The sequence below is a fragment of the Pelodiscus sinensis genome, chromosome 12, assembly GCF_049634645.1.
Source record: "Pelodiscus sinensis isolate JC-2024 chromosome 12, ASM4963464v1, whole genome shotgun sequence".
In the NCBI taxonomy this organism is placed as follows: domain Eukaryota; kingdom Metazoa; phylum Chordata; order Testudines; family Trionychidae; genus Pelodiscus; species Pelodiscus sinensis.
In genome coordinates, this window is record NC_134722.1 from 3,015,168 (window position 1) to 3,039,277 (window position 24,110).

Genomic DNA, 24,110 nt, shown 5'->3' on the forward strand with positions numbered 1-24,110 from the left:
GGTGGGGTGGCCCGGCGAGGGTGGGGTTGGCCCAGATGGGTGGGGGGGCGGCTCAGTGATGGGATGGGAGTGGGGGGGCGCGGCCTGGCGAGGGTGGGGTTGGCTCTGTTGGGTGGGGGGGCAGCTCAGTGGTGGGATGGGTGGAGACGGCCAGGCGGGGGGGTGGGCCCGGGGCGCGGGGCTGGCCAGGGCAGGGGTGTTCGTCCGAGGGAGGGGTGGCCTGGCGGTGGGGGGGCTGGGTGGAGACGGCCCGGCAGAGTGGGGGTGTTGGCCCAGCTGGGGGGGCGGCTCGGTGGGCGGGGGTTGGCTTGGCTGAGTGTGGGGGGGGGCTGTCCCGGAGGGGCGGGCCTGGCGGGGGTGTCGGCCCGAGGGAGGGGTGGCCCGGCGGGGGGGGGGTTGGCTTGGCTGAGTGGGGGGGGGCTGTCCCGGGGGGCGGGCCTGGCGGGGGTGTCCCGGGGGGTGGCCCGGCGGGGGGGGGTTGGCTTGGCTGAGGGGGGGGGCAGCTCAGTGGTGGGATGGGGGGGCTGTCTCGGGGGGCGGGCCTGGCGGGGGTGTCCCGGGGGGTGGCCCGGCGGGGGGGGGGTTGGCTTGGCTGAGGGGGGGGGCAGCTCAGTGGTGGGATGGGGGGGCTGTCCCGGGGGGCGGGCCTGGCGGGGGTGTCCCGGGGGGCGGGGCTGGCGGGGCTGGCCCGGGGGGCGGGGCTGTCCCGGGGGGCGGAGCCAGCGGCCGGTGTCCCGGCGCGGCACAGGGCGGCCCGCCCGGCCCATGGAGTTCGACGCGCGGCTGCTGCGGCCCGCGGGCGGCTTCGGGCGCCGCGCCCGGCTCCTGGCGGCGCTCAGCTGGCTCCCCGGCGCGGCGCTGGCGCTGGGCTGCTGCGCGGGGCCGCTGCTGGCGCCGCCCCCCCACCGCTGCCGCCCGGACCCCGCGCTGCTGCCGCCCGCGCTGCGCAACCTGTCGGGCCGGGCGCTGCTGGCGGCGGCGCTGCCGCGGGGCGCCGAGGGCTGGAGCCGCTGCCTGCTCTACCGCTACGCGCCCGGCGCCGCGCTGCCCAACCGCACCGGGCCCTGCACCCGCGGCTGGCACTACGAGCCGCCCGCCGCCGGCCTGCGCGCCAGCCCCGCCACCCAGGTGCGCCCGGGCCGGGGTGCCCGGGGGGGGGGGCGGGGGCTGGCTGGGGGGTGCTGGGAGGAGGGCGGGCTGGCTTGGGAAGGGGGGCGGGCTGGCTGGGGGGTGCTGGGAGGAGGGCAGGCTGGCTTGGGAAGGGGGGCGGGGGCTGGCTGGGGGGTGCTGGGAGGAGGGCAGGCTGGCTTGGGAAGGGGGGCGGGGGCTGGCTGGGGGGTGCTGGGAGGAGGGCGGGCTGGCTTGGGAAGGGGGGCGGGCTGGCTGGGGGGTGCTGGGAGGAGGGCGGGCTGGCTTGGGAAGGGGGGCGGGCTGGCTGGGGGGTGCTGGGAGGAGGGCGGGCTGGCTTGGGAAGGGGGGCGGGCTGGCTGGGGGGTGCTGGGAGGAGGGCGGGCTGGCTTGGGAAGGGGGGCGGGCTGGCTGGGGGGTGCTGGGAGGAGGGCAGGCTGGCTTGGGAAGGGGGGCGGGCTGGCTGGGGGGGTGCTGGGAGGAGGGCAGGCTGGCTTGGGAAGGGGGGCGGGCTGGCTGGGGGGTGCTGGGAGGAGGGCAGGCTGGCTTGGGAAGGGGGGCGGGCTGGCTGGGGGGTGCTGGGAGGAGGGCAGGCTGGCTTGGGAAGGGGGGCGGGCTGGCTGGGGGGTGCTGGGAGGAGGGCAGGCTGGCTTGGGAAGGGGGGCGGGCTGGCTGGGGGGGTGCTGGGAGGAGGGCAGGCTGGCTTGGGAAGGGGGGCGGGCTGGCTGGGGGGTGCTGGGAGGAGGGCAGGCTGGCTTGGGAAGGGGGGCGGGCTGGCTGGGGGGTGCTGGGAGGAGGGCAGGCTGGCTTGGGAAGGGGGGCGGGCTGGCTGGGGGGTGCTGGGAGGAGGGCAGGCTGGCTTGGGAAGGGGGGCGGGCTGGCTGGGGGGTGCCTGGGAGGAGGGCAGGCTGGCTTGGGAAGGGGGGCGGGCTGGCTGGGGGGTGCCTGGGAGGAGGGCGGGCTGGCTTGGGAAGGGGGGCGGGCTGGCTGGGGGGTGCTGGGAGGAGGGCGGGCTGGCTTGGGAAGGGGGGCGGGCTGGCTGGGGGGTGCTGGGAGGAGGGCAGGCTGGCTTGGGAAGGGGGGCGGGCTGGCTGGGGGGTGCTGGGAGGAGGGCAGGCTGGCTTGGGAAGGGGGGCGGGCTGGCTGGGGGGTGCTGGGAGGAGGGCAGGCTGGCTTGGGAAGGGGGGCGGGCTGGCTGGGGGGTGCTGGGAGGAGGGCAGGCTGGCTTGGGAAGGGGGGCAGGCTGGCTGGGGGGTGCTGGGAGGAGGGCAGGCTGGCTTGGGAAGGGGGGCGGGCTGGCTCTGGGGGTCGCGCTGGCTCTGGGGAGCAGAGGGCGGCGTGAGCTTTGTGCTGCCTGGCACTCCGTGTGTCTGTGCCCCGGCAGGGCTCGTGCTGCCCAGTGGCGCGTGGGGCAGGGACTCTGAGCTGGGCCCTCCCAGTGCAGCGGAGGCCCCGGGGGCGCCCTGCGGGCAGACACTCACCGGCCTGAGATGCGCCTGTTGCCACTCGGGGTCCTGCCTCGCGGTGGTGGCTGGGCAGGGCCAGACGGGCTGGAAGTGCCGAGTCCCAGGGACCTGGATGCCCCGAGCCCTGCAGGCTGCGTTCACCTGCCTGCCCATCTCCTGGTAGAGCTGCAGGTCACGGGCCGTCCTGGCCCCGGGCCCCCAGAGCTCCAGCCCTGGGGCTGGGTCGAAGGCCACAGGCTGGCAATGCCTGAATCCTAGAGCTGGTTTCACCTCGTGGACCGGTCACTGGGAGGAGCAGCCTTGGCCGTTTCCCCCAGGCCGCCCCCCCCCCCCCACTCCAATCCCGCCATCCCTGGTGCTGTGCGTGGGTCTGCCTGCAGGCGGGTGGCGAAACCGCCCTCTCCTTGTGTGTTTGCATAATCCCCGGCCAAGCCGAGTTTTCTTGCAAAATGTTGTTGGGTGAGGAGGGCCGATGCCGGGCAGGAGAGGAGCCCTGCGTGCCCAGCCAGGCCGTGGCAGCTTGCTCCTGGTGGCAGCTGTTGGAGCCCCTGACTTGACAAGCCTGCCCCTCCTGCTCCTTGGCAGGGCTGTGGGGGCTGGTAGGCTGCTGGTCCTAATCCCACTTCTGGCACCAACTCCCTGGGGACCGTGATTCATGCACCTGCTGCGAGGCTGGTCAAGCGGTGTGCGGGGAGTGGGCCGTTTGAATCAGACTCCGCTGGTGCCCAGGCTGGGTGTGCCTTTGGGGGGCTGCGTGCGGGGGCCGGAGGTGAACCCTTGCAGCAGGTGGGTGGGCCGAGCCCTGGAGGAGCGTGAGCTCCTTTGCTCCACCCCCACTTCCTCCCAGCCCTGCTGAGCTTCTCCAGCAGGGAAGGGGCCGCCTGTGGCAAGCCCGGGGCTGTTACTTCCTTTCCCTGTTCGCTGCTTCCTCTGCGGTTGTGGTGGAGGTTTCCTAGGGTGTTGCCTGCCGGCCCCAGGCAGCAGGGGGAGGGGAGAGGACCTGTCGGTTGTACTGACCCGGGGCTGCCTGTGCTCAGGGCCCAGCTGGTTCCCAGGCGGCGGGGGAGGGTCCCTGCTTGTCTGCGCTGAGCTAGGCTCTCCCTTGCGGCCGGGGGCGTGGCGATTGCCTGGCACTTGTGCACAGAGCCTGTCGGACCGGCTGAGCTTGGCCAGTGGCTGGGTGGGAACGTCGGCGCCAGGCGGGGAGCGGCTCTGGGTGCCGGAGGGGATGCTCTTACCCTGGAGTCTGGCCTGGCCTGTGGCGCTAGAGCCCTCGTGTGGCTTGAGGGCCTGCCCTGGGCGGGAACCCTGCAGCCATGGGTTCCCTGGGGCAGGAAGCGAGACGATTCCCAGGCCCGGTGAAGCCACCAGGAATTCAGCCAGGCCGCTGCCGTGACCCCGACCCCTGCGGAACCGGCTCTGGGCCTGTCACATCCAGAGGGCAGAAGGGATGGGACTGGTACCGGGTGACCGTTAACCCTGTGTGAGCCAGCACACTAGCCTCATGTGGGTGTGTGTGGCCAGCTGAGACTGGCTAGTTGGCTATAGCAGCAGCCACTAGCGTAGCGACTGCTTCAGAGCTGGTTGGGCACCCCGGGGTTAATCTGTGCCCGGGAGCAGGGGCCAGGAAGCGCCGCGGGAGCGGGCTGGGGACTGCGCCAGCCTGGCTGGAGTGGTCCCCTCCTGGGATCCCGGTTAATCAGTTGATTAAATGGGATTTTACATCCCTACAGTGAGGGCCTGGCTGTTGCCTTGGGTGGGGCTTAACGGGCATGGGAGTGTCCCAGGGCTCCGGGCCACGCGGGGACACGGTGCCCACCATGGGGGAGGCCAAACGGTTGAGCCACGAACACACGGGCCGCACCCGCGCACCATGTGCTGCTCCAGCCCCTGCCTGTTCGCGGTAGCCGGTCAGCGTCCCCCAGCAGGGAGGATACCGGTCGCATCCCTCGCTCACCGCTCGCTCTCCCTCCCGCAGTGGGACCTGGTGTGCGCGGACGGCTGGAAGGTGCCGCTGGAGGAGACCACCTACCTGCTGGGCTGGCTCAGCGGCTGCATTGTGCTCGGCTTGGCCTGCGACAGGTAAAGCACCAGCCGCCCCCCCCCCCCCGCCCGCCCGGCCGGCCAGCTGCAGCGTTGCCCGTGGGCCTGGTCCAGCCTGACCGGTGCCGGGCACAGAGGGCTGCCGCCGCGGCGCCCTGCCCAGCTCACTGCTCTTTGCTCTCCTCTCTAGGTTTGGCCGGCGGGCCACCTTCGTGTTCTCCCTGGTGCTGGCGGTGCCCCTGGGTGTGGGCGTGGCGCTGGCCTTGAATTACATCATGCTGCTGTCGCTGCGGCTTCTCTTCGGCGCCATGCTGGCCGGCACCTTCCTCTCCCTCTACGTGGCGAGTGAGCAGCGCCTGGTCCCGCCCGGCCTGATGCCCCTTCCCGGCCCGGGAGAGCGAACCCCGCGGAGTGTAGGGCCCCAGCCAGGGCGCCTCTGTCGGTTCTTTGCCATGCCCTCGCCCCTCGGGGCCCCACACGGGCATCGGGTCCCCTGGGGCTAGGTGCTGGACGAACCCAGCTTCCCTTCGCCCCAGCCAGGGAGTGCAGAGCTCAGCTGGGCTCCGCGTGAGTCTAGGCGCTGCCACTCACCTTGCCCGTAACCCCAGCGCCCTCCCCCCGTTGTTCTTGGGCGAGGGGGGCGGTCTGAGCAGGACGGGAAGATGCCCTGGCCTTGTGGCAGATAGGGGGGCCGTGTTCCTGGGCTGGCTCACGGGGCGTGATGCCCTGGCAGGCCGCACACCGCTGTCCCGGGCCCTGGGACTCCGGCCAACATCTCCTGCTTGGCTGGGGGTGTCTGCTGGGGTGCCAGGCACTGGAGAGAGTGCACGGTCACCCCTGGAGCCAGGCTGCTTGTGAGCCGAGCCGTGCGTGGCTGGCAGGGGTGACAGCTGCGGGGGAGCTGGGGTGGGGGCCGTATCGCCTCCCAGTTTCCCAGGGCTGCAGCAAGGGAGGGGCAGCACCCCAGGACGCTCTTGCTTGGGCGTTGCTCTAAGCGGGTACCAGGCCAGGCTGGGAGCAGAGAGGGAGCTGGACTCCCCTTGAAAGGGGAAATCTGTCCTGCCCCTTCCCGGGGGAAGGTACCTGGCACTTCTTACAGGGACCGTCGGATCGTGGCCCCGGGGGGCTCAGGGCGGGAGGTTGGGGGGTGGTTGTGATACGACAGTACCTGTAAGAAGTGGGGGGGGCTCAAGGCGGGGGGATGTGGACAAGTGCAGGAGACGGGAGGTGCTTGGGGGGGTGTGAGAAGTGGGTGGGGGAGGGCTGAAGCCCCCCTCCCCCCACCGGTTCATACCAGGGTTGCTTGCTCTTCCCCTTCCTGTCCCTGTCGGGGAGTGAGAGCGCGTGCGCAGTTCTCCACCCCGCCGGAGCGAGGAGTGCAGCAAACTGCGCCTCCCCTCGCTCCCTGAGATGAGTAGCCGCCTCGGAGAGAGAAAGAAAAGATCTCCGAAAAGAGATCTCGGCTTTGGAAACGGTTCAGAAAAGGGCAACAAAAATGAGGAGGGGTTTGGAAGGGGTCTTGTGCAGAGAGATGAAAGACGGGGACTTCTCAGCTTTGACTAGAGGAGATGAAGGGGGGTAGGGGAGAGATCTATGAAATCACGACTGGTGAGGAAAAATTGAACAAGGAGAAGTTATTTACTTGTTCCCATAACACAAGATCTAGGCATCCCCAAATGAAATGAATCGGTAGCAGATAAAAACAAAAGGAAGTATTTATTCACTCAGCACTCAGTCAACCTGTGGAACTCCTTGCCGGAGGATATTGTGAAGACCAGGACTTGAACAGGGTTCAAAAAAGAGCTAGATGAGTTCATGGAGGTTAGATCCATCAATGGCTATTAGCCAGGGTGTCAGGGAGGTGTCCCAGGCCTCTGTCAGAAGCTGGGGATGGGTGACGGGAGGGATCACGTGATAATTCCTAGTTCTGTTCCCTCCCTCTGGGGCACCTGGCATTGGCCACTGTGGGCAGACAGGACCCTGGGCCGGATGCGGCTTTGGTCTGACCCAGCCTGGCCGCTCTTATGTTAAGCAGCACCAGGTATGAATTGGGGGAGGGGGCTGAGCACTGGAGCAGTGCCGGACCAGCTGGGAGGGGGCACGTCCCCGGCCAGACCCCTTTGCTGATGCTTAGGGCAGCAGCCTGCAGGAAGCCCCAGGAGCCGGCGCCTCCCTTTCACCTCTGGTCTCTGCCCCCCTCCCCAGGGCTGGAGCTGTGCGACCCTCCCCACCGGCTGATGGTCGTCATGGTGGCGGGGCTGTTCTGGGTTGCCGGGGAGCTGCTGTTGCCGGGCTTGGCGGTGCTGTGCCGGCAGTGGCAGCTGCTGCAGGGCGCCCTGACGCTGATCCTGGCTCTGCTGGCCACCTGCTGGGGGTAAGGTCTGGGATGCTGCAGGGCGGGGCCAGCCTGGCCTGGCTGGGCCCCTGGGCCCCCCCCAGGTGCTGCCCCCTTTGCTGGGGCATGTGCCCTGGGCCCCCCCCCCCGAGGTGCTGCCCCCTTTGCTGGGGCATGTGCCCTGGGCACCCCCCCCGAGGTGCTGCCCCCTTTGCTGGGGCATGTGCCCTGGGCACCCCCCCCGAGGTGCTGCCCCCTTTGCTGGGGCATGTGCCCTGGGCGCCCCCCCAGGTGCTGCCCCCCCTTTGCTGGGGCATGTGCCCTAGGCAGCCCCTGCCCCAGAGCGGCCAGGCTGGCAGGGGCCTGTGGGCTCAGCCCGGGGGGCGCTGGCAGCGCCTGGTCCCCGCGATGGCGGAACCAGCTGGCGGGGCGCCCGCCTGACCCGCGCCAGGCCCTCCAGCGCGATTGCGGCGCAGCGGCTCCCTCCGAAGGGGCCTCGTGCCCGCAGGCCAGGGGTAAATATTGGCTCGGTGCAGTTACCACGCTCGGTTCGGAGCATGGTGGCCAGATGTGGCCTGGGGCAGGTGGGGCTGGCAGGGAGCAGCCGTGGGGGGCAGGAGCAGTGGCCGGGGCCCAGTGCTGCTGGCCCCAGTTGGAGGGGTGGGGGCGTGGGCGGCGGGCGGCCCCATGGTGATGCGGTTGGAGGGGTGGGGGCGTGGGCGGCCCCATGGTGATGCGGTTGGAGGGGTGGGGGCGTGGGTGGCGGGCGGCCCCATGGTGATGCGGTTGGAGGGGTGGGGGCGTGGGCGGCGGTTGGCCCCATGGTGATGCGGTTGGAGGGGTGGGGGCGTGGGCGGCCCCATGGTGATGCGGTTGGAGGGGTGGGGGCGCCGGGCGGCCCCATGGTGATGCGGTTGGAGGGGTGGGGGCGCCGGGCGGCCCCGTGGCGATGCGGTTGGAGGGGTGGGGGCGCCGGGCGGCCCCATGGTGATGCGGTTGGAGGGGTGGGGGCGTGGGTGGCGGGCGGCCCCATGGTGATGCGGTTGGGGGGGTGGGGGCGTGGGCGGCGGGCGGCCCCGTGGTGATGCGGTTGGGGGGGTGGGGGCGTGGGCGGCGGGCGGCCCCATGGTGATGCGGTTGGGGGGGTGGGGGCGTGGGTGGCGGGCGGCCCCGTGGTGATGCGGTTGGAGGGGTGGGGGCGTGGGCGCTGGGCGGCCCCATGGTGATGCGGTTGGAGGGGTGGGGGCGTGGGCGGCGGGCGGCCCCGTGGTGATGCGGTTGGGGGGGTGGGGGCGTGGGCGGCGGGCGGCCCCGTGGTGATGCGGTTGGGGGGGTGGGGGCGTGGGCGGCGGGCGGCCCCGTGGTGATGCGGTTGGAGGGGTGGGGGCGTGGGCGCCGGGCGGCCCCGTGGTGATGCGGTTGGAGGGGTGGGGGCGTGGGCGCTGGGCGGCCCCGTGGTGATGCGGTTGGAGGGGTGGGGGCGTGGGCGCTGGGCGGCCCCGTGGTGATGCGGTTGGAGGGGTGGGGGCGTGGGCGGCGGGCGGCCCCGTGGTGATGCGGTTGGAGGGGTGGGGGCGTGGGCGCTGGGCGGCCCCGTGGTGATGCGGTTGGAGGGGTGGGGGCGTGGGCGGCGGGCGGCCCCGTGGTGATGCGGTTGGAGGGGTGGGGGCGTGGGCGCCGGGCGGCCCCGTGGTGATGCGGTTGGAGGGGTGGGGGCGTGGGCGCCGGGCGGCCCCGTGGTGATGCGGTTGGAGGGGCGTGGGCGCCGGGTGGCCCCATGGTGATGCGGTTGGAGGGGTGGGGGCGTGGGCGCCGGGCGGCCCCATGGTGATGCGGTTGGGGGGGTGGGGGCGTGGGCGGCGGGCGGCCCCGTGGTGATGCGGTTGGAGGGGTGGGGGCGTGGGCGGCGGGTGGCCCCATGGTGATGCGGTTGGAGGGGTGGGGGCGTGGGCGGCGGGCGGCCCCATGGTGATGCGGCTGGGGGGGTGGGGGCGTGGGCGGCCCCATGGTGATGCGGTTGGAGGGGTGGGGGCGTGGGCGCCGGGCGGCCCCATGGTGATGCGGTTGGGGGGGTGGGGGCGTGGGCGGCGGGCGGCCCCGTGGTGATGCGGTTGGAGGGGTGGGGGCGTGGGCGGCGGGCGGCCCCATGGTGATGCGGTTGGAGGGGTGGGGGCGTGGGCGGCCCCATGGTGATGCGGTTGGAGGGGTGGGGGCGTGGGCGGCCCCATGGTGATGCGGTTGGAGGGGTGGGGGCGTGGGCGCCGGGCGGCCCCGTGGTGATGCGGTTGGAGGGGCGTGGGCGCTGGGCGGCCCCATGGTGATGCGGTTGGAGGGGTGGGGGCGTGGGCGGCGGGCGGCCCCATGGTGATGCGGTTGGAGGGGTGGGGGCGCTGGGCGGCCCCATGGTGATGCGGTTGGAGGGGTGGGGGCGTGGGCGGCCCCATGGTGATGCGGTTGGAGGGGTGGGGGCGTGGGCGCCGGGCGGCCCCATGGTGATGCGGTTGGAGGGGTGGGGGCGCTGGGCGGCCCCATGGTGATGCGGTTGGAGGGGTGGGGGCGTGGGCGGCGGGCGGCCCCATGGTGATGCGGTTGGGGGGGTGGGGGCGTGGGCGGCGGGCGGCCCCATGGTGATGCGGTTGGAGGGGTGGGGGCGTGGGCGCCGGGCGGCCCCATGGTGATGCGGTTGGGGGGGTGGGGGCGTGGGAGCCGGGCGGCCCCATGGTGATGCGGTTGGAGGGGTGGGGGCGTGGGCGGCGGGCGGCCCCATGGTGATGCGGTTGGGGGGGTGGGGGCGTGGGCGCCGGGCGGCCCCATGGTGATGCGGTTGGAGGGGTGGGGGCGTGGGCGGCGGGCGGCCCCATGGTGATGCGGTTGGAGGGGTGGGGGCGTGGGCGGCCCCATGGTGATGCGGTTGGAGGGGTGTGGGCGGCGGGCGGCCCCATGGTGATGCGGTTGGGGGGGTGGGGGTGTGGGCGGCGGGCGGCCCCGTGGTGATGCGGTTGGAGGGGTGGGGGCGTGGGCGCCGGGCGGCCCCGTGGCGATGCGGTTGGAGGGGTGGGGGCGGCGGGCGGCCCCATGGTGATGCGGTTGGAGGGGTGGGGGCGTGGGCGCCGGGCGGCCCCATGGTGATGCGGTTGGAGGGGTGGGGGCGTGGGCGGCGGGCGGCCCCGTGGTGATGCGGTTGGAGGGGTGTGGGCGGCGGGCGGCCCCATGGTGATGCGGTTGGAGGGGTGGGGGCGTGGGCGCCGGGCGGCCCCATGGTGATGCGGTTGGAGGGGTGGGGGCGTGGGCGGCGGGCGGCCCCATGGTGATGCGGTTGGAGGGGTGGGGGCGTGGGCGGCCCCATGGTGATGCGGTTGGAGGGGTGGGGGCGTGGGCGCCGGGCGGCCCCATGGTGATGCGGTTGGAGGGGTGGGGGCGCCGGGCGGCCCCATGGTGATGCGGTTGGAGGGGTGGGGGCGTGGGCGCTGGGCGGCCCCGTGGTGATGCGGTTGGGGGGGTGGGGGCGTGGGCGCTGGGCGGCCCCGTGGTGATGCGGTTGGGGGGGTGGGGGCGTGGGCGCTGGGCGGCCCCGTGGTGATGCGGTTGGAGGGGTGGGGGCGTGGGTGCCGGGCGGCCCCATGGTGATGCGGTTGGAGGGGTGGGGGCGTGGGCGGCGGGCGGCCCCATGGTGATGCGGCTGGGGGGGTGGGGGCGTGGGCGCCGGGCGGCCCCATGGTGATGCGGTTGGGGGGGTGGGGGCGTGGGCGCCGGGCGGCCCCATGGTGATGCGGTTGGAGGGGTGGGGGCGTGGGCGGCGGGCGGCCCCATGGTGATGCGGTTGGAGGGGTGGGGGCGTGGGCGCTGGGCGGCCCCGTGGTGATGCGGTTGGGGGGGTGGGGGCGTGGGCGCTGGGCGGCCCCGTGGTGATGCGGTTGGAGGGGTGGGGGCGTGGGCGGCGGGCGGCCCCGTGGTGATGCGGTTGGAGGGGTGGGGGCGTGGGCGGTGGGCGGCCCCGTGGTGATGCGGTTGGGGGGGTGGGGGCGTGGGCGCTGGGCGGCCCCGTGGTGATGCGGTTGGAGGGGTGGGGGCGTGGGCGGCGGGCGGCCCCGTGGTGATGCGGTTGGGGGGGTGGGGGCGTGGGCGGCGGGCGGCCCCATGGTGATGCGGTTGGAGGGGTGGGGGCGTGGGCGGCGGGCGGCCCCATGGTGATGCGGTTGGAGGGGTGGGGGCGTGGGTGGCGGGTGGCCCCATGGTGATGCGGTTGGAGGGGTGGGGGCGTGGGCGGCGGGCGGCCCCATGGTGATGCGGTTGGAGGGGTGGGGGCGCCGGGTGGCCCCATGGTGATGCGGTTGGGGGGGTGGGGGCGTGGGCGCCGGGCGGCCCCATGGTGATGCGGTTGGAGGGGTGGGGGCTTGGGCGCCGGGTGGCCCCATGGTGATGCGGTTGGGGGGGTGGGGGCTTGGGCGCCGGGTGGCCCCATGGTGATGCGGTTGGGGGGGTGGGGGCGTGGGCGGCGGGCGGCCCCATGGTGATGCGGTTGGGGGGGTGGGTGCGTGGGCGGCGGGCGGCCCCATGGTGATGCGGTTGGGGGGGTGGGGGCGTGGGCGGCGGGCGGCCCCATGGTGATGCGGTTGGAGGGGTGGGGGCGTGGGCGGCGGGCGGCCCCATGGTGATGCGGTTGGAGGGGTGGGGGCGTGGGCGCTGGGTGGCCCCATGGTGATGCGGTTGGAGGGGTGGGGGCGCCGGGTGGCCCCATGGTGATGCGGTTGGGGGGGTGGGGGCGTGGGCGGCGGGCGGCCCCATGGTGATGCGGTTGGGGGGGTGGGGGCGTGGGCGGCGGGCGGCCCCATGGTGATGCGGTTGGGGGGGTGGGGGCGTGGGCGCCGGGCGGCCCCATGGTGATGCGGTTGGAGGGGTGGGGGCGCCGGGCGGCCCCATGGTGATGCGGTTGGGGGGGTGGGGGCGTGGGTGGCGGGCGGCCCCATGGTGATGCGGTTGGAGGGGTGGGGGCGTGGGCGGCGGGCGGCCCCATGGTGATGCGGTTGGAGGGGTGGGGGCGTTGGCGCTGGGTGGCCCCATGGTGATGCGGTTGGAGGGGTGGGGGCGCCGGGTGGCCCCATGGTGATGCGGTTGGGGGGGTGGGGGCGTGGGCGGCGGGCGGCCCCATGGTGATGCGGTTGGGGGGGTGGGGGGCGTGGGCGGCGGGCGGCCCCATGGTGATGCGGTTGGAGGGGTGGGGGCGTGGGCGGCGGGCGGCCCCATGGTGATGCGGTTGGAGGGGTGGGGGCGTGGGCGCTGGGTGGCCCCATGGTGATGCGGTTGGAGGGGTGGGGGCGCCGGGTGGCCCCATGGTGATGCGGTTGGGGGGGTGGGGGCGTGGACGCCGTGCGGCCCCATGGTGATGCGGTTGGGGGGGTGGGGGTGTGGGCGGCGGGGGGCCCCATGGTGATGCGGTTGGAGGGGTGGGGGCGTGGGCGCCGGGTGGCCCCATGGTGATGCGGCGGCGGCTCTCCCCCCAGCTGGCCCGCGCTGTTCCCGGAGTCGCCCCGCTGGCTGCTGGCCACGCGGCAGCTGGAGAGGGGCCGGGGGAGCCTGCGGGCCCTGGCTGAAGGCAACGGCGTCCTGCTGGAGGATGAATTCTACAGCCAGGAGCACCTGCTGGCAGGTGAGAACCGGGCCCGGCTGGGGCGCCAGGGTGAGTCACCCGAGCCCTGGGCTGTTCTCGCCTGGCGCCCCCTCCCCGGCACGCGCCAGCCCCTCGGCTCTGACCGTGCGTCTCTCCCCCAGAGCTGGAGCCTGTGTGGGAGGGAGCCCCGCTGCCCCAGTACCACACGCTCTGCGAGGTCTTCAGCACCCGGGTCATCTGGAAGAACAGCCTCATCCTCGGCTTCTCGGCGTAAGGGCCCCTCGCGCCCACCTGCCCCCGGCTCTCCCCTGCCCCGGGGGGGGGGCGATGGGCGGCGCTCGCCCGGGGTGGGGGTGTCCCGGCTGCCCTGCCCTCCGGTGGCCAGCGTCTCCTGCCCTCCCTGCAGGTTCATCGGCATCGGGGTCCTGCCCTGCTTCACCCGCCACCTGGCCGCCTACCCGCCCCGCTTCTACGTCTCCTACTTCCTGCCGGTGGCGCTGGAGGCTGGGGCCTGCCTCGCCCTGTGGCTCAGCGTCGACCGCTTCGGGCGCCGCCCCGTGCTGCTGCTCTGCACCATCCTGACCGGCCTCTCCGCGCTGCTGCTGCTGGCCCTGACGCAGTGTGAGCCTGGGGCCCCCCAACCCCCACCCGGGTCCCTGGGAGGGGAGGGGCGAGCACCCTGGGAGCTGTGGCCCAGCACACGAGGCATCAGCATTCGTCCCCAGCTGCTCCCCCAGGCTGCTCCCCCCCCCCCACTTCCCAGGGCTGGCTCCCGGGCTCCCTGCGGGTGGGTAAGGGGGTCGGGCCCTGGCAGCGGGAACGTCGGCGACCCTGGGACACCCAACCACCCGGCTTCCTGCTGCATCTCCCCTCCCGCTTCCAGCCCCAGGGTGGGAGAGCCAAGGACCCTGCTGGGGGGACAGCCCATCCCTGGGCTGGCGACGGGTGGACCCGGGGGGGGGGGGCTTCACCTGCTGGCTGCCCTGACACTCCAGTGAGGGCAAACAGTGTCCCGGCAGGCAGGGCGTTAGCCCCGGCCCCCGTGTTGTAGATCTGGGGGAGCGCCCCAGGCACCCGCTCACCCTGCTGCCCCTGCCCGCTCTAGACCTGCTGGACTGGATCATCCTGAGCCTCTCTGTCCTGGGCATCGCGTCCTCGCAGGCCGTCACCATGCTCAGCATCTTCTTCGCCAGCGAGGTCCTGCCCACTGTGGTCAGGTAGGGGCCGGGCCGGGCGAGCGCATGGCGCAGGCCCTGGGGTGGCGCCGGCGTCGCGGGGTGGGGGAGGCTGTCGAAGGATCTGAGGGGTGGGTATTGTGCCCCCCCAGGGCCAGCGCCAACTGCCCCCACCCTGATGCAGTGCCCCGGCCTGAGGGCTGGCACGTGCCCACGGGTCAGCTGGACCAGTGCCCGGGTGCCATGGCAGAGTCCCATGGGGCGTGGTCGCGTCCCCTGCCCCGAGCTGGGCCCACACAAGCTCCGCAGGCTGCCCAGGCCTGAGCTGCTGCCCCAGACGAGGCCAGCGCCCTGCGGCCAAGCCGGGGTGTGGCCGCCCCTGGCGCCGCGGTCGGGTGGGGGTGCCGTCCCCTCGGTGAGGGCCTGGTGTGTGTCCCCCGCAGGGGCGCCGGGCTGGGCCTCATCGTGGCCGCCAGCCTGGTGGGCAGGGCGGCCAGGCCGATCATGGAGCTGCAGAACAACCGGGGCTTCTTCCTGCACCACGTGGTCTTCGCCTCCTTCGCCATCCTCTCCGTGCTCAGCATCATGCTGCTGCCCGAGAGCCGGGGCAAGGGGCTGCCCGAGTCCCTGCAGGACGGCGAGAGCCAGCGCCGGCCCCCGCTCTTCCGCGCCTCCCCGCCGCCGGGACCAGCTGCCCCTGCTCTCGCCTCGCGGCCCCGCCCAGGACTACGCCCGCCTGGTCACCGCCACCAAGAAGATGCTGAGCTCCCACCGGGGCGGTCCCCACGGCGGGGCCAGCGGCTGCTGCCCGAGCCCGGCCTGGGCGGGGCCGCCCCGGAGGAGATGTAGCCGGGCAAGGCTGCTGTGTGGACGCTGCCCAGTGTGACGGCCCTGCGCCCGGCTGGGTGCCCGTCAGACGCCCCCCCGCTCACGGAGCCGCCTCGGGCAGGGCCTCGGTGGGAGTGTTCACGCGCCCCTGCCTTGGGGGGGGGTTCACTGACCCCTGCTGGACACCAGCCCCGAGGGCTGGCAGGGCGGGTGCCCCCTGAGGAGCACGGCTGGGAAGGGCATGCTGGTCCTGGAGCCGCCTCGCCAATAAAATGTGCCTTATTTCTAGCCTGGGCCTGGCTCTGCTTTCTCGCTGGGGGAGAAGGGGGGGGGGAAGGCTGGGTAGCCCTGGAGCAGCTTCCCCCCCCCCCCCCCCGCCCATGCCGCACACAGCTCCAGCCACCACCGTACTCCAGGATCTTTATTGGGGGTCTGCAGAGGGGGGATGCTCACCTGGCTCCTGTGTTAAGACCCTCTCTGGGGCAGGGCCTGCCTGGGGCCACCCCTCCCTGAGCACCAGGCTGGGGCTGGGGGGCCTGTGCCTGGCTGCTCTTTCCCTTCTGGCCTTCCACTGGCCAGAGCTGCCCTAGGGCGTAACCCCCCAGCAGGGCCCTGGGAGCTGCCGTTCCTTGGCTTCCTTCCCTGAGCTCCCCGCTTCCCCCTGTCCAGCACCTGCCCTGTGGGCTTGGCCAGCTCAGCTCTCCCCTGCTGGGCTCCCAGCCGTGCCTGCCCCTCCCCTGCCTGCCGCAAGCTGCCCTGAGCCACTGCACAAGGCACCTGCCCTGCCTGCCCCTCGCGGGTCTGTCCCCGGCGCGCTAGGCCGCGTCCTGCAGCCGAGGCTGCTCCAGGTTCTGTCCCCGGCAGGGCCCCGCCGCTGCGTGCAGGGGTCCCTGGCGCTCAGGAGGAAGCTCTGCCCCCCCAGGGCCCCACCCTGCCCTCGGGCCCATACAGGTCTGCCAGGCGCCGGAAGCGGGGCCCCCACTCCCGCAGGTAGTCGTAGTCCTGGTCCTCGTCCGCCAGGCTGGAGAGGATGGAGCTGAGCGAGCCGGCCACGGAGCCTGAGCCCTCGTAGTCGTAGATGAGGGCTGTATCGTAGGGGGGGACGCTGGGGTCGCTGTCGGCCGCCTCCAGCCCCTGGGACGAGGACAGAAGGGCTGTGAGGCCTGGTGGGGGAGGGGGGTCAGGCCTGTAGCTCCTGGGCTGGGCGCCTGTCTCCCTGCCCTCCCCTCCGCCCCTGGGGTGTCCTCCTGAGCCCACCTGTTCTGAGCCAGTCCCAGGCTGAGCATGGCTTGGGGCCCCCTCTCCCTCCCTCCTGCCCCTGTGTCCCCCCACTGGGCAGGGCTCAGTTTGTCCTGGAGGGGTCCTGCAGGGTTTGGAGGCTGGGGAAGTAATGCCAGCTGCCCAGCTCCAGTGTGGCAGGACGCAGGCCTTGTAGGGCCCTGGAGTGGGCAGATGGCTCCCTTGGGGAGCTGGGCCCAGTGGCGCGGGGGGCATTGGGACTGACTGGTGGGCTGGCCCTCGGGTGCATGGGTGGGGCCTGCGGGAGAGCCAGGCAAAGTGGGGCCCTTGGGGCAGAGCTGGAGCATTGGATGGGATCGGGGGAGGAGAGGCGGACAGACGTGAGTCGGGGGAGCCAGGCAGCGTGGGAGTGTTGGGGCAGAGCTGGGCAGGTGGAGCAGGGGCGTGGGGGCGAACCAGGTGGAGTGGGGGCATTGAATGATGTCTGGAGGGACAGGCGGCACGGGGGCGTTGGGGCGGGGGTGGGAGGGGGGCAGGTGGAGTGGGGGCGTTGGGTGGAGCTGGGGGGGCAGGCGGCGCGGGGGCGGGAGGGGGCAGGCGGCGTGGGGGCGTTGGGCGGAGCTGGGGGGCAGGCGGCGCGGGGCATTGGGGCAGGTGGGAGGGGGCAGGCGGCGCGGGGGCGTTGGGGCAGGTGGGAGGGGGCAGGCGGCGTGGGGGCGTTGGGCGGAGCTGGGGGGCAGGCGGCGCGGGGCGTTGGGGCAGGTGGGAGGGGGCAGGCGGCGCGGGGGGCGTTGGGGTAGGTGGGAGGGGGGCAGGCGGCGGGGGGGCGTTGGGGCGCGGACAGGCCGGCGCGGGGGCGTTGGGGGGCGGACAGGCTGGCGGGGGGGCGTTGGGGCGGGCGGACAGGCTGGGGCTGTGTTCTGCTGCAGCTTGGCAGGAGCGGAAGGGGAGCTGGGTGCGGCCCCAACCCCGCATCTCCCTCACCTCATTGATGAAGTCCTCGATGTCGGAGGGGGCGGTGGGCAGCTTCCGTGGGTCCGGGGGGGTGGCGTAGCTGTAGGGAGCGTCTCGCCGCGTCGGCTGCTTGCCCCGGGGGCAGGCTGGGGGGAAGAAGTCAGGGTTGCGGAGCTGGTTTATGTCATAGGCGCCCTGTGGAGAGAAGAGAGTTGGCACCGGGGGGGGGCGGTTAGTGGGAGCCCTGGCTGCAGGGGTGGGACAGGCTGGCATAATATGGGGTGTGTCCCTCCGGGGGAGAGACTGTGGGCAGTAGGTCAGGGCAGAGGGGTGCTGCCCAGGCTGGGCCGGTAAGGGCTGCGGGGTGGAAGTGAGGGGCACTGGCAGGGTGGAGGGGGAGCCCAGGGCTGGGATGGGGGGCGGGGATGAGGGGCACTGGCAGGGTAGAGGGGGAGCCCAGGGCTGGGGGGCGGGAATGGGGGGCCCAGGGCTGGGATGGGGGGCGGGGATGAGGGGCACTGGCAGGGTGGAGGGGGAGCCCAGGGCTGGGGGGCGGGAATGGGGGGCCCAGGGCTGGGATGGGGGGGCGGGGATGAGGGGCACTGGCAGGGTGGAGGGGAGCCCAGGGCTGGGATGGGGGGCGGGGATGAGGGGCACTGGCAGGGTGGAGGGGAGCCCAGGGCTGGGATGGGGGGCGGGGATGAGGGGCACTGGCAGGGTGGAGGGGGAGCCCAGGGCTGGGGGGGCGGGAATGGGGAGCCCAGGGCTGGGGGGCGGGGAATGGGGGGCCCAGAACTGGGATGGGGGGCGGGGATGAGGGGCACTGGCAGGGCGGGGGGTAGCGCAGAGGCTGTCTGGTTTGGCAGGCGCACCCCGTGCCCCCCGGCGTCCAAGGGGGGGCTGCCCCCCACTCACCTGGTCCTCCTCGCCCCCGCCCTGCTCGTCGTAGTTGAGGATGTTGTCCCGCACGTCGTCCTGCGAACTCTCCAGCAGCCCCAGGTGCCGAGGGCGGCGGCGGCGGCAGCGCTCCCGAATCGCCGCCAGCAGGGCCAGCGCTGCCGAGACAGAGAGAGGCCGTGGGGCCGGGCCCGGGCTGGGCGGGCGGGCGTCTCGGGGGAGGGGCAGGTGTCTCACTTACACAGGAGCAGGATGATGCTGCCGAGGACGATCATCAGGGCCCCGAAGCTGAGCCCTGCCTCCGCCATGGCGGCCGCGGCGGCGCTGGCCTGGCAGCTGCCGGCCTCGTCGCAGGGGGCACACGGAGACGTTCAGCAGCTGCGCCCGCTCCTGCCGGGGCGTCCCGGAGTCGCTGAGCAGGAGCGGCAGGGAATGCAGCCCCGCGGGCACCGGCACCAGCACCGCCAGCACCGCGTGGGTCGCTGGGGCAGGGGACACGATGAGACACGGCGCCCGCTGGACCTGCCCCTGCCCCAGCCCCAGTTCTGCCCCCCAGCGGGCCCTGTATCCTCCTCTCCCCCTCCCCGGTCACGGGTCGGGCCCTCCTTTCCCCCTCCCCCGGTCACCGGTTGGGCCCTCCCTTCCCTCTCCCCCGGTCACGGGTCGGGCCCTCCTTCCCCCTCCCCTCCCCGGTCACCGGTCGGGCCCTCCCTTCCCTCTCCCCCGGTCACCGGTCGGGCCCTCCCTTCCCTCTCCCCCGGTCACCGGTCGGGCCCTCCCTTCCCTCTCCCCCCCTCCCCGGTCACGGGTCGGGCCCTCCTTTCTCCCCCCCCCCCCGGTCACGGGTCGGGCCCTCCTTTCCCCCTCCCCCCGGTCACCGGTCGGAGCCCTCCCTTCCCTCTCCCCCCGGTCACCGGTCGGGCCCCTCCCTTCCCTCTCCCCCCCTCCCCCGGTCACGGGTCGGGCCCTCCTTTCCCCCCTCCCCCGGTCACCGGTCGGGCCCTCCCTTCCCTCTCCCCCGGTCACCGGTCACGGGTCGGGCCCTCCTTTCCCCTCCCCCCCCCCGGGCACCGGTCGGAGCCCTCCTTTCCCCCTCCCCCCGGTCACGGGTCGGGCCCTCCTTTCCCCCCTCCCCCGTCCCCCCTCCGGTCGGGCCCTCCTTTCCCCCTCCCCCGGTCACCGGTCGGGCCCCTCCTTTCCCCCCTCCCCCGGTCACCGGTCGGGCCCTCCCTTCCCTCTCCCCCGGTCACCGGTCACGGGTCGGGCCCCTCCTTTCCCCTCCCCCCCCCCCCCGGGCACCGGTCGGGCCCTCCTTTCCCCCTCCCCCCGGTCACGGGTCGGGCCCTCCTTTCCCCCTCCCCCCTCCCCCCGGTCGGGCCCTCCTTTCCCCCTCCCCCGGTCACCGGTCGGGCCCTCCTTTCCCCCTCCCCCCGGTCCCCGGTCGGGCCGTGCCCCCGTTGACTGGCTCCCTTCTCCCCTCGCTGGTCCCCAGCTTGCCCCTGCCCGATCAGCCCCTGGCGCTGCGGCAGGCCGGTGGCCGGGGGCTCACAGGGCCGTGCCCAGTCCCCGCGGGAGGGGAGCAGCTACCCGGCCCCTCACCGTTGAGCGGGCTGAGGCTCCAGTTGCGGGCGAGCTGGGGGGCCGCGGGGCTGAGGCGGAAGTGGAAGGGCTCGGCGTGGGGCGGCAGGTCCTCGTCCGTGGCGCTCAGCAGCAGCCCCCGCCCCTCGCCGGGCTCGCGGCACAGGGCCCCCGCCGGCGGCAGCAGGGCCGGCCCGTGGTCGTTCACCTCCAGGATCTCGATGGACACGGTGCCGGTGGCCGTGCGCGGCGGCTCAGCTGGGGACAAGGGGAGCCGGGTCAGGGCCCAGGCTTGCGGGGCGGGAGTGGGGGGGCTCAGCCAGCCAGGGGGGCAGCGCCCGGCTCACCGTTGTCGCTGGCCAGGACGAGAGCCGTGTACCAGCCGCCCTGCAGGAAGGGCGAGCGGCGCGGCAGCTCCCACCGGGTCTGCACCCTCCCGGAGCGGACGTCCAGCAGCAGCCAGTCGGCCGGGTCGTAGGCCAGGGAGTAGCTGTGGCAGAAGCACCAAGTCAGGGGCCCGGGCAGACACCTCCAGCCCCCGGGGGCATCCCTGGCACAGGCACCGCGGCACGGGAAAGCCAGCCCCGCCTGAGCCCCCCGAAGGGCAGCGGCCCGGCCTCCCGCACAGCCCCTCTACCCACAGCACGGCCTGGCCCCCCATGGCCCGGTAACCGCACAGCGGGGCAGAGAGACCCTCCTGCCTTCCCCGCCGGGGTGCCTGGCCCCGGGTAGCCCCCACAGCCCCCGCTTCTCGGCTGGGGCTGGGCCGGTGGTTAGCTGGCTGGGGCTGGGCCAGTCGTTAGCTGGCTGGGGCTGGGCCGGTGGTTAGCTGGCTGGGGCTGGGCCGGTGGTTAGCTGGCTGGGGCTGGGCCAGTCGTTAGCTGGCTGGGGCTGGGCCGGTGGTTAGCTGGCTGGGGCTGGGCTGGTCGTTAGCTGGCTGGGGCTGGGCTGGTGGTTAGCTGGCTGGGCTGGGCCGGTGGTTAGCTGGCTGGGGCTGGGCCGGTCGTTAGCTGGCCGGGGCTGGGCCGGTGGTTAGCTGGCCGGGGCTGGGCCGGTGGTTAGCTGGCCGGGGCTGGGCCGGTGGTTAGCTGGCCGGGGCTGGGCCGGTCGTTAGCTGGCCGGGGCTGGGCCGGTGGTTAGCTGGCTGGGGCTGGGCCGGTGGTTAGCTGGCTGGGCTGGGCCGGTGGTTAGCTGGCTGGGGCTGGGCCGGTCGTTAGCTGGCTGGGGCTGGGCTGGTGGTTAGCTGGCTGGGGCTGGGCCGGTGGTTAGCTGGCTGGGGCTGGGCCGGTCGTTAGCTGGCCGGGGCTGGGCCGGTGGGTTAGCTGGCCGGGGCTGGGCCGGTGGTTAGCTGGCCGGGGCTGGGCCGGTGGTTAGCTGGCCGGGGCTGGGCCGGTGGTTAGCTGGCCGGGGCTGGGCCGGTGGTTAGCTGGCTGGGGCTGGCGCGTGGCTCATTTTTGCAAGGTTTCACGCAGCAGAGGCGGGGGGTGTGACCGGTGCGTGTGCAAGCTGCCGGGGCAGGCTGGTGCGTTATATTGCACGGCTCTGGTGTAACGGGCGTGATTAACGGCCGGCTGAGCAGGGCTCACGTTTGAGCAGCTGATGGGGGGGGGGATGGTACGGGGAGGCAGTTCTTTGCCCCCAAGTCCAGGGCCGAGCCAAGCACAGAGCTGCTAGCCCCCACCCCTGCCCCCACCCCCACCCCTGCCCCGTCAGCCACATTGTGTGGCAGGGGGAGGAGCCCTGGATGCCGGGGTCAGGTCACTGCCTTGCTGGGGGTGGGGTGCACCCCGTTAACACAGCCAGGAGAAGGGGCGCCCTGGGTCCAGGCCCCCCAGTCCTGAAGCACATTGTGCCCTGAGCCCTAAGAGCTAGGGCAGCGGGTGCCCCGGTGTGGGCGGGTAACACCCCTCGCCCAGCCAGCATGGAGCCAGGGAGCTGAAGGCAGCCTCGCAGAGCTCTGCCGGTCCCTGCCATCCTGCCCAATGGGGCTGTGCCCCCTGCCCCGCCGGGCTCATGCACCAGCCTCTGCTGCCCCTTCCTGGCCAGGGCGGCTCCCGCCCCCTCAGGGCCAGTCCTGCCTGTGTCCTGTGGCACTGCGGAGGATGCCGGCCCGGCTCACCTGAGGGCCTGGGGCTGGCGGGTGTCGGGGTTCGCTGGCGCTGAGAGTGGTGATCTCCGTGCCGGGCGGCGCCCCCTCCGCCACGCTGGCCACCAGGGGGTTCTCGCGGAAGACGGGAGCCTCGTTCACATCCTGCACTTGCACCTGCACCAGGGCCAGGGCCCGGGTGGCCTGGGGGGCCGACGGGTGCAGCTGGTTCTGGTTCTGGACGGAGACGGTGAGCTGGAAATGGTCCCGCCCCTCGTGGTCCAGGGCCTGACGGGGGAGGGGCTGACAGTTAGTTGTGGGGGGAGAGTTCCCCCCATGCCCAAGGGTCACTCTCCAGCGGGGCTTCCCACCCCCGTACCCAGGGTTCTGGGCTGGGCCCAGCCTGGCTGCTCCCCGGGACCGCTGGTAACGAGGGGCAGAGCACGGCCCCTGCGCTGGGTCGGGGGCGCGGCCCCCTCACCTTCACCACGGAGAGGACGCCGTCATTGCTGCGGGGGTCGGTGCGGATGGCGAAGGCCCCGTCGGGGTCGCCGTCCAGGATGGTGAATCGCGCCAGCCAGTTGGGGGAGCCGGGCAGGTCCTTGTCATGCACCAGGAGCCGGCCGATGTCCACGCCACTCGTGTTCTCCAGCACCTCCACGGAGAACTGCAAGAGAGCAGCCAGGCGCTCACAGCCCAAACCTGCCAGCCTGGCATGACGGTACAGCCCCCGTTCCCGGCCCCCGGCCTGGCGCGACGGCACGGCCCCCGTTCCCGGCCCCCGGCCTGGCGCGACGGCACGGCCCCCGTTCCCGGCCCCCGGCCTGGCGCGACGGCACGGCCCCCGTTCCCGGCCCCCGGCCTGGCGCGACGGCACGGCCCCCGTTCCCGGCCCGGCGCGACGGCACGGCCCCCGTTCCCGTCCCCCGGCCTGGCGCGACGGCACGGCCCACGTTCCCATCCCTCGCCCTGGCGCGACGGCACGGCCCACGTTCCCGTCCCTCGGCCTGGCGCGACGGCACGGCCCACGTTCCCGTCCCCCAGCCTGGCGCGACGGCACGGCCCACGTTCCCATCCCTCGCCCTGGCGCGACGGCACGGCCCACGTTCCCGTCCCCCGGCCTGGCGCGACGGCACGGCCCACGTTCCCGTCCCTTGCCCTGGCGCGATGGCACGGCCCACGTTCCCGTCCCCCGGCCTGGCGCGACGGCACGGCCCACGTTCCCGTCCCTCGGCCTGGCGCGACGGCACGGCCCCCGTTCCCGTCCCCCGGCCTGGCGCGACGGCACGGCCCACGTTCCCGTCCCCCGGCCTGGCGCGACGGCACGGCCCCCGTTCCCGTCCCCCGGCCTGGCGCGACGGCACGGCCCACGTTCCCGTCCCCCGGCCTGGCGCGATGGCACGGCCCACGTTCCCGTCCCCCGGCCTGGCGCGATGGTACGGCCCACGTTCCCGTCCCCCGGCCTGGCGCGATGGCACGGCCCCCGTTCCCGTCCCCCGGCCTGGCGCGATGGCACGGCCCACGTTCACAAACTTGTCCCCTGCCCTGGTCCTTGCCCCTATGGCATGGAACCTCCCCTCGGCCAGGGGCCAGACAGGAACCCAGGTGTCCAGCCCAGCTCGCTACCTCCTGCTTGGTGAACTGGGGCGGGTTGTCGTTGATGTCGTCGATGTGGATCACGGCCGTGGCTGTGGTGGTGAGGCCGTCGCCCGACATGTCGGCCACTTGGAGAGTCAGGTTGTACGTGCTCACCACCTGTGGAGGGGGAGCCAGCGGGGTCACCCAGTCTGTCCGTCAGGCCCAGAGCCTGCCCCTCCCCCCAGTGCCCATCACCCCGGGGGAGGCAGTGCCCTGCGCTACCAGGCTACGGCCTGCCCAGCCCACCCCCATTGGCCTGTTAGCCCCCATCTGCCCTCTCTGCGAGGCATGCCCTGGTCTGCCCATCTGTCCCATGCCCTGCAGCTTCCCACCTGGGAGTCTTGCCCGGGGCTGCCCACAGGCACCAGAGCACCCTGGCACGGGCGCCAAGCCATCCCTCTGTTCCAGCCACCAAGCTGGTGCCATGGTGTCAGGCAGCCCCCAGCCTGGCGTGGGCCTGCAGAGATTCACACCCAAGCCAGGCCGCGGGAATACCCAGCCCCCAGCGCCGGCTGCCCCCCACGGCCCCTCACCTCGCGGTCCAGCCCCGCTCGCACGGTGCGGATCTCGCCTGTGGTCTCGTTGATGCTGAAGAACCCGGCAGGGCCCTGCTCCAGGATGGAGTAGTGCAGGGCCGCGTTGTCCGTGTCAGGGTCGTCAGCATCGGTGGCTTCCGCCGTCAGCACATAGGTGCCTGTGAGCAGAAATCCCCCATGGGCTGTCAGCTGGGTGGGCCCCCGAGAACTCAGCTCCAAGTGAGCCCAGACCCTCCCTGGCAGGGCGTGTCGCCCTCTTGCCTTAAAAACCTCCAAGATGGGGATCCCACAGCCTCCCTGAACGCTTGTTCCAGCGCTTACACCCGAGGGCTAGAAGGTGTTTCCTACAATCGGCCCTGCCTGCTGATTAACCCATCCCGCTTGCCTGCCCTGCAGTGGCTGTGGAGATCACCGTCTGCTTTGGAATAGCCGAAACCTAGTAGGAGACTGTTCTCAGGGTGTCCCCCTCCTGACGAAACATGCCCACTTTCAACCATTCTGCAGGGATCCGGGTTTCTAAACCACGGAGCATTTGAGTTTCTCTTCTCTGGCCTCCCTTGAGTTGATCCACATCGTTCCAAAAGGGCGACGCTCAGACC

At 73.5% G+C, this 24,110-nt stretch overlaps 2 protein-coding genes across 2 annotated transcripts in view; one reads left to right on the forward strand and one right to left on the reverse strand.

The window, feature by feature from the left end:
* Nucleotides 1-731: 731 nt before the first annotated feature.
* Nucleotides 732-14,871, forward strand: SLC22A31 (solute carrier family 22 member 31). Its single transcript, XM_075939850.1, is given in 11 exon segments — nucleotides 732-1,128; nucleotides 4,573-4,676; nucleotides 4,828-4,982; nucleotides 6,843-7,011; nucleotides 12,474-12,619; nucleotides 12,742-12,850; nucleotides 12,987-13,201; nucleotides 13,686-13,797; nucleotides 14,199-14,430; nucleotides 14,432-14,530; nucleotides 14,533-14,871. Coding segments are annotated over 11 exon segments (1,776 nt in total). The 5' UTR covers nucleotides 732-765; the 3' UTR covers nucleotides 14,605-14,871.
* Nucleotides 14,872-14,989: 118 nt separating this feature from the next.
* Nucleotides 14,990-24,110, reverse strand: part of CDH15 (cadherin 15) — a 33,958-nt gene continuing 24,837 nt past the window's right edge. The window contains 12 exon segments of the mRNA XM_075939849.1: nucleotides 14,990-15,717; nucleotides 16,807-16,971; nucleotides 17,692-17,831; nucleotides 17,915-18,029; nucleotides 18,031-18,155; nucleotides 19,273-19,509; nucleotides 19,599-19,741; nucleotides 21,371-21,399; nucleotides 21,401-21,625; nucleotides 21,819-22,004; nucleotides 22,964-23,092; nucleotides 23,509-23,669. Of these exon segments, the coding sequence (XP_075795964.1) occupies nucleotides 15,481-15,717; nucleotides 16,807-16,971; nucleotides 17,692-17,831; nucleotides 17,915-18,029; nucleotides 18,031-18,155; nucleotides 19,273-19,509; nucleotides 19,599-19,741; nucleotides 21,371-21,399; nucleotides 21,401-21,625; nucleotides 21,819-22,004; nucleotides 22,964-23,092; nucleotides 23,509-23,669 (1,892 nt within the window). The 3' untranslated portion in view covers nucleotides 14,990-15,480.